Source organism: Erythranthe guttata, chromosome 3, assembly GCF_056151865.1.
Source record: "Erythranthe guttata isolate IM_541 chromosome 3, IM_541, whole genome shotgun sequence".
In the NCBI taxonomy this organism is placed as follows: Eukaryota; Viridiplantae; Streptophyta; class Magnoliopsida; order Lamiales; family Phrymaceae; genus Erythranthe; species Erythranthe guttata.
In genome coordinates this window covers 5,024,243-5,032,458 of record NC_142535.1, presented here as the reverse complement: position 1 = coordinate 5,032,458, position 8,216 = coordinate 5,024,243, and the positions used below count along the sequence as shown (strand labels likewise).

The window sequence follows — 8,216 nt, the reverse complement described above, 5'->3', positions numbered from 1 at the left end:
CGAGGCGGTCTGAGGTGGTCAAACCTTTAAGGCGGGTCAAACTCGGTGGCAAAAATCGGTTAAAAATCGGTTGTTTTTTTTTTTTTTTTTTTTTATAATTCAAAATAAAAGTTGGATTTTAATAAAAGAAAATATGATTTTATGCCTTATTTTGTTTATGTTAATTATTATTGTTAAAGAACTAATGATGTATGCCAAGAATGTTCAAGAATAAATGTAAATTTAAAAAAATAGTTTTTTTTAATATATATTTTATAAGGATATTTATGTATTATGATCTTATAATTATTAAACTTTTATTATGTTATTAGGATATATAGATGATGGAGATATAACTATGTTTAAATATCTTTTTATATATATTTGGAGTATTTATAAATTATATTTAGAAATATATTATATTAAATTTTAAAAACCGATTTATTTCCGATTTATCACCGATTAATCACCGCCGCACCGATTAATCGTGAGCCGGTGCCTGACCGACTCGGACCCGATTACCGCTTTTTACAACCTTGCCTACAAGTAATAGAAGATGAAACTGAAAAAAGTCAACCTGATTCCTTTGATTTAGATAATCTTCCATATGTAGATGAAGCAGTAGGGTATGTGGGCGATGTTGATGAAGTTGATGACTTAATGATGTGTGTGAGTCTGATGTGCTTAAATTTGAGGTTCTTGATAGTAATATGAATGTGAATCATATGACTGATATTTTTGGTGATAATGATGGTTTGTTTGATGATAATGAAAGTGGTGGCAGTGATGTTCAGTCAGTTGGAGATGATTCAGAGCCCTCTGACTTTTTGGTTGGTAGTGATTTTTTTGCATCAGATGATGATTTTAAATATGATAAAAATATTGATCATGGGGTAGAGTGGGGTGGACTTAAGTCAGATGAAGAAGCTGAAGAACCTAGAAGGTCTAGGAGATTAAACAAGGGGAAATAGAAAGTGGTAGAAGATTAGATTCATGAAACTGCCAAGAAAGATCAATGGAAACACCACAACTTTCCAGTTTTTAATCCAAAGATAGACATGGGTGATCCTAACTTTCATCTTGGTGTTTGCTTCAAAGATGCACAGAGTTTTAGAGATGCCATAAGACAGCACTCCATAGTTAATGGTAGGGACATAAAGCTGAGGCTTAATGAGAAGTATAAGATTCAAGCGATATGCAAACATCCAAGTTGTCACTGGCTAGTCTATGCTTCTCAAATGAGAGGTTAATCAACCTTTCAAATCAAGACAATCAATGCAGTCCATGAATGTAAACGAAAGGAGAAGGTGGCTTGTGCAACTTCCAGGTGGTTGGCCACTAAATATGCAGACAAAATAGTTACTGATCCAAGATGGCCATTGGACTCTATGATGACTGTGGTCCAGAATGACTGCAAATTGTTATAGCAGACACCAATTATACAGAGCTAAGCAAAAGGCAATAGAGAAGAGTACCGGGTCTAATATTGAGCAGTATGGACTCATATGGAGGTATGCTCAGGAAATTAAAAATTCTAGTCCTAGGACCATTGTTAGAATCAAATGAAGTGGTGCAACAGATCAACTGAAGTTCGAAAGAATTTACATTTGCTAGGATGGATTGAGAATGGGTTTCTTGATGGGTGTAGGCCAATCATCTTCTTAGATGGTTGTCACTTGTCGATATATGGTGGGATTCTTCTATGTACAGTAGGGATAGATGGAAATAATGGCATGTATCCCTTTGCATATGCTGTTGTAGAAAAGGAAAAGAAAGAAAGTTGGTTGTGGTTTATGAATTTGCTGAAAGAAGACTTGAAGATTGAGGAGAGTCAGCACTGGACCATCATGAGTGACAAGCATAAGGGGTTATTAGATGTTGTGGAGGAAGTTCTGCCTAACAGTGAGCACATATTTTGTGCCATGTACTTGTACTGTAACTTCAAGGTATCACATAAAGGATTGGCACTCAAGAACATTCTGTGGCAAGCTGCTAGAGCTTCAAGAGTGGTAGATTTTGAAAGAGTGATGAGAGATTTGGCCTCCAAAGATAAAGATGCTTTCAAATGGCTTGCAGAAAGGCCTGCTGCACATTGGAGTAGAGCTTTTTTCAATACAAATTCAAAATGTGATACACTTTTGAACAATATGTGTGAAAGCTTTAATGCAATGATTCTAAGGCCTAGAAATCTACCAATAATTGATATGTTGGAGGCAATCAGAAAGACCTTTTTGAAGAGGCTACATGTGAAGAGGGATAAGATGGCAAGCCACAACGGTGACATTTGTCCTAACATTCAGAGACAGATAGAGCTGAAGAAAAAATCAATGGAGTTCATAGCTAATTGGAATGGTAAGGATCAGTTTAAAGGTGATAATTGCTGTGATGATAGATTTAAGGTGCATTTGGGGGATAAAACTTGCAGTTGTAGAAAGTGGTAAATCTCTGAAATTTCTTGTGCACATTCCATTTCAGGCATGTACTATCTGCGGAGAATACCTGAAGAGTATGTTGAAATTTTTTATAAGAAGAACACCTATATGACAGTGTACAACCACTTACTTGACACACTTGAAGGAATTGAATCTTGGCCTGAATCTGGAAAGCCACCCTTGCTTCTTCCAGACATAGTGAAGATGCCAGGCAGGCCTAAACTGCACAAAAGAAGAAGGCAACCAGGGGAGATCAATGGTCCAAAGGACATCCCACCACCAGTTGCCAAAACAATAACAAAAATTGAGAGTTTGGGTAGATAAGGTGTCATTATGACATGTAGTTCATGTCAAAAGAAAAACCACAATGCAAGAACTTGCCCCTTGAAGAAGGCAAGATGTGTAGTTAATGATAAAGGCCAGGTATATGCATAGTTTTCAATTATTCATTATTTTATTGAGTAAGTTAATTGTTAACTAATGCAGTTGAATTTGTTTCAGTGCTAGAGAAAGAAGTCAAACACACAAGCTACTGTTACTCAACAACAAAGACAAACTGTGACAAAACAACGAAGTCAAACTACATTTGCACCTCATATAGAAGTTCAAACAAGTAATGCTATTAACAGAAAGGTACTTAGCTTTTGTGATTTGTAGCCAAACTACTGTTTCTATGTTAGTTTATGATTTTGTGATTTTTTTTGATTTCTTCCATTTCTGTAGAGGAAGCTTGTTTCTGACATTAACCAGACTCAAGAAAGTGTAGCTGAGCCTTCACACTTTTTCAAATCATCTTCACACTTCTTCAACTCATCTTCGTACTTATTCAACTCATCTTCGTACTTGTTGATCTTCCTAAGTAAACCAAGAATTATGTTACGAGATCGGTCACACATTGAAGGGTCAATCCACAAATAGTATTTGCAACCACCCCCAATTAGCTGGAAATAACAGAACACGTTACAAGAATTCAAAATCAGCAAATCTCTTCCATGGATTCAAAATAAGATTGACGAAATTTACAAGAAATTCATACCTTATATTTGGGACATATAGCAAATCTCCTCCCTGGATTCAAATCGGTCCAAGATGTTTTCATTATTGTCATTCTTGCAGAGTAGCATGTATTATTGACCTGGACTCAACTACTTTGTAACATATCCGGAACCTAAACAAAAGAACAAAAGAACGAAGAGAGAGCATGGAGAAAATCAAAACCTTAATTTCAATGGGTTTGTCCACCTCCCCAATTGCAAACAAATCAAAGTTATAGTGAGTCTCATCTTCACCCTTGCTGGGTTTGTCCACCTTTCCATCCGCAAGCATCTTCCTTACCATTTATTTGGATAATATTGTATGAAAAAATGTGGCAAATAAAAATTCTGCACTTTGCCCTCTCCAGAATCCCAAAAATTTTTACCAACAAAATCCCAAAAACAGGCCTATCCATCTCCAAAAAACATCAACAAAATCCTGAAACGCCTTCTTTCTTCATCCATCAATTCATCAAATTCAGCCGTTATTTCACATCATCGAGACAAATTTGCCATGGCCGCCAATTCACAAAGCCACAAACACGGAGTTTCTTCAGAAAAGATTGATTCTTGAGAAAAGCACAAAACAAAGAAGAGAAGAAGAAGATGAAGATGAAGATGATGATGTGGCAATGTTTGTATGAGAGAGAGGAGAGAGAAAAAAATAGGGCCCACACATTATTTGAGTTGAAAGACCAAAAAACCCCTTACATTAAGCATATTAAGCATGTGCATGGCGCGTGCGCCGATAAATGAGAAGATTCGTTAGAATATTCGCCATAGGTAGTTATGTGCGTCAAAAAAATGGTTTCGTTGTGCCCGTCCGAATAGTTAATGTAAAAATGTGCACAATACAGATGACAAAATGCTATTAACCCTTAAAACTATTGAGTCTATGAATAATTTGTAGTAGCAACTCAAAACCAGATGATTTTTCATCTTAAAATGGATCAGCAATATTCGTACTGTAATTTTGTCCAACGAAACATATTTTTCCAAGACAAAAAAAAATTCAAAAAAAAAAATCAAAATCTATGTTACACTAGCTAACTAATATAGTGTGTTTTTCTACATCATAAACTGATCGTGACTCTTCACTGCAGGGAATAGTAAGTCCGCCCATTAGATGATGGAACCCAAATTCTTCTTCGACCTGAAATAGCAATTCTTGAAAAGAAGGATGGTACAAATACGATAATGGAATAACAAAATGCTTCTTCTCATTCTGCCCAACATAAACAACTAAATGACCCTTTGGAACTTCATTTGATCTCCTTTCAGATGGTAAAGACCGTCTAAGCATTTGTCGAATCGCCATTATACTATTCAAACTAAATTTTTTTGATGAGGCGAAACCTCTGTTACACGGATACGCCTAATATGAGAAGTGTCCACGTGTCGTACGAAACGCCCAAATACGCGTATAATACGCTTGGGGGCCGTGTCAGTAATTATGAAATAATTGGACACGCGTATCCAAAATTGATACGCGTGTCAAAGAGGAAAAAAAATTCGCAGCCTTTTTTTGAAAAGCCCAAAAGGAAAAACTCAAAGTCAAAACCTATTTTACCTTTTTTATTATAGGTTGTAGCCTAGCCGGAATTTCTTTCTTGCAAATGACTCTGCAGAAAGCCATAAACTAATATATTATATATTAGTTTTTACTTTTTGCTTTTTTCTTTTATACATGATTACAAGCTATACAACAATAATATTATTCTTTTTTTCTGTTTGTTATTTTTTTTGGTTTTTTGTGTTTTTTTATTTAACTATGGATCATATTAGAAGTAGAGACGAAGAGAATAATATTCTGTGGAAATATGTCACTAAAATCGGGAAATTAGGGGACGGTGGTGGTAATTGTAAATGGGTTTGTAATTTCTGTCATCAAGAAATACAAGGAAGTTACACCAAGGTTAGGGTTCACCTCTTAAATATTAAGAAGCAAGGGATTGGAGGTTGCACGAGTGTTGGCAAGGATGATATTTCTTAAATGAAGAAGATGTAACACAAAAAATTCTAAATTCACAACCTAAGAAAGTTTCTTTACCGAAAACTACGATGAATCCATTGTCTGGTGAAGCAGGTGGTTCAAATCTTTTGAATTTGAAGAAGAGACGAGCAGACGACTCACCTATTGCTAGAGCTTTTGATTTACAAACTAGAGATCAATTGGATGCAGAAATTGCTAGGATGTTTTATAATGGGGGCATACCTTTTAATCTTGCTAATAATCCTTATTTTCTGAGCTCTTTTGTATTTGCTTCTAATCATTCATTGGGTGGTTATGTTCCTCCCAGCTTCAATAAATTGAGAACCACATTGCTCCAGCAAGAAAAGGCACACGTGGAGAGGTTGTTGGAACCTATTAAGAGCACTTGGTGCGAAAAAAGTGTTAGTATTGTGAGTGATGGTTGGAGTGACCCACGGAGGAGACCTTTGATTAATATTATGGTTTTTTCTGAGTCTGGTCCTATGTTTGTCAAAGCCGTGGATTGTTCTGGTGAGATAAAAGATAAACAATTTATTGCAAAGTTGTTGAAAGAAGTAATCCACGAGGTTGAACATGAAAAGGTTGTTCAAGTTATTACAGATAATGCTAGAAATTGTAAGGCCGCTGGAGAAATTATTGAAGGCATGTTTCCTAATATTTATTGGACTCCTTGTATTGTTTATACTCTCAATCTTGCATTGAAAAATATTTGTGCAGCTAGAAATGCGGAAGCTAATCAAGTTACATATGACTTGTGTAGTTGGATAAGTATCGTTCATGCAGATGCTATGCAAATCAAGAATTTTATAATGTACCATAACATGAGGCTAGCTATTTTCTATCGGTTTAGTCATTTGAAGTTGCTTTCAGCTGCCGACACTCGTTTTGCTTCTGTTGTTGTCATTCTTAAGAGATTCAAGCTTATTAAACGTGCTTTAGGGTTAATGGTTTTCAGTGAACAATGGGCACAATACCGAGAAGATGACCAAGGGAAAGCTATATTTGTTCGCGATACGGTGGTGAATGAAGATTGGTGGAAAAAGGTTGATTACATTCTTTCTTTTACTGCCCTGATTTATGAAATGCTTAGAAATTGTGATACAGACAAGCCATGTCTTCATTTAGCTTATGAGATGTGGGACTCCATGATTGAAAAAGTGAAGAAGACTATTTATGAGAATGAAGGAAAGCAACAAATTGAATCTCCTGCTTTTTATGATGTGGTCCATGAGATTCTTGTTGATCGTTGGGCAAAGAATAATACCCCTCTTCATTGCTTGGCTCACTCATTAAACCCAAAGTGAGTTTTTATTTTTATTAATATTTAATTTTTTTTATATCAACGTGTTATTTATTTTTTGACTTCTTGTTATTCGCTTTCTTGTTTTTTCCCTAAGGTATTATAGTGATAAATGGCTTCGAGACGGAGAAGGTAGATTGCCACCTCATATGGATGGAGAAGTTTCAACTGAAAGAATCAAGTGTTTTAAAAGAATGTTCGCAAACGAAGAGGATCGTGCAAAGGTCAATGATGAATTTGCCAATTTTTCTCTCAAGAGGGGGGCATTTGGAGATCCAGATTCTATTGGCAGTAGATTTGATATTGAGCCTAGAAAGTGCTGGGCATGCTATGGTTCAACTTCTCCTTTGCTTCAACGATTGGCATTTAGGGTTCTTGGACAACCTACTTCCTCCTCTTGTTGTGAAAGGAATTGGAGTACGTATTCCTTTATTCATTCATTTAGAAGGAATAGATTAACTTCTAAAAGAGCAGAGGATTTAGTATTCGTTCATACCAACCTTCGTCTTTTGTCTAGAGGCACTTCCCAATACCACGATGAAAAGACAAAGATGTGGGACGTTGGTGGGGATGAATTTGGAAGTATGGAAGATACAGGAATTCTTGAAATTGCCGACCTTTCTTTAGATGAACCGGAATTCGAGACCGTACTTTTTACTGAAGATGAGGCGGCTGAAAAGTAGGAAGTGATGGAAAATGCTCGTTCAATTTTATTATTATTATTATTATTTTAAAAGCAATACTTTATTAAGTATTGGATAATTTATTTTGATTAGTTGAACATGGTTTTTTTATTTTATTTAATTTGATTGTTTTTTTTTTAATTTTTAGTATGATGTGAAATTGGCTATAACATACGCTAGCTCCTAATCTATAATTTTTTGCTGATTTAAAGTTGAAAACTTGAAACGTTATTTGAATAAATATATATATGTGAATTTTAAATTGTAAAAATAAATATTTTAATAATTTCCAAGTAGACTCCTATGTTTTCAATATTTACACGTATCCCCACGTTCCCGTGTCCTACTTTTTTTTATTAAAAGTTTCCCGGTGTCCGTGTCTGTGTGTCGCCGTGTCCCCCATTCCCGTATTTGTTAACCTATGGCGAAATAGAAAACAAACTTATCGAAAGTTATTTTGAAATAAGTGAAATCTGAGGAAGCTAGTGTTTTTTGGATGACTTGTTATGACCAAGAAATGTGTTGTGTGTGTGTGTATATATATATATATATATATATATATATATATATATATATATATATATATATATATAGGTGTAAATAGACTTGTTGAGTATTTCATAAATTTAGATACGAGTAGTGGATATGTGATGGCATGTTAAACTCGAGGGACATAAGTGATAGAGCACAAAATCAGGAACATAATATTCCTTGATAGAGCATAATCAATAATGACATAATTCTCTCCCCATTACAGTAATTACATTGATTTAGTTTCCTATTGTACAAACTAGA

General features: G+C 35.1%; 2 protein-coding genes across 2 annotated transcripts; both read left to right on the top strand.

Moving 5' to 3' along the window:
* The first annotated feature begins 1,037 nt into the window (after positions 1-1,037).
* On the top strand, positions 1,038-2,735 carry LOC105949723 (uncharacterized). Its single transcript, XM_088815134.1, has 3 exons — positions 1,038-1,224; positions 1,594-2,349; positions 2,455-2,735. The coding sequence occupies exons 1-3, from the start codon at positions 1,038-1,040 to the stop codon at positions 2,733-2,735; spliced, it is 1,224 nt and encodes a 407-aa protein (XP_088671260.1).
* A 2,723-nt stretch (positions 2,736-5,458) lies between these two features.
* On the top strand, positions 5,459-7,421 carry LOC148771607 (uncharacterized). Its single transcript, XM_088815133.1, has 2 exons — positions 5,459-6,738; positions 6,836-7,421. Exons 1-2 carry the CDS (start codon positions 5,507-5,509, stop codon positions 7,419-7,421), a joined length of 1,818 nt encoding a protein of 605 aa, XP_088671259.1. The 5' UTR covers positions 5,459-5,506.
* Positions 7,422-8,216: the final 795 nt, after the last annotated feature.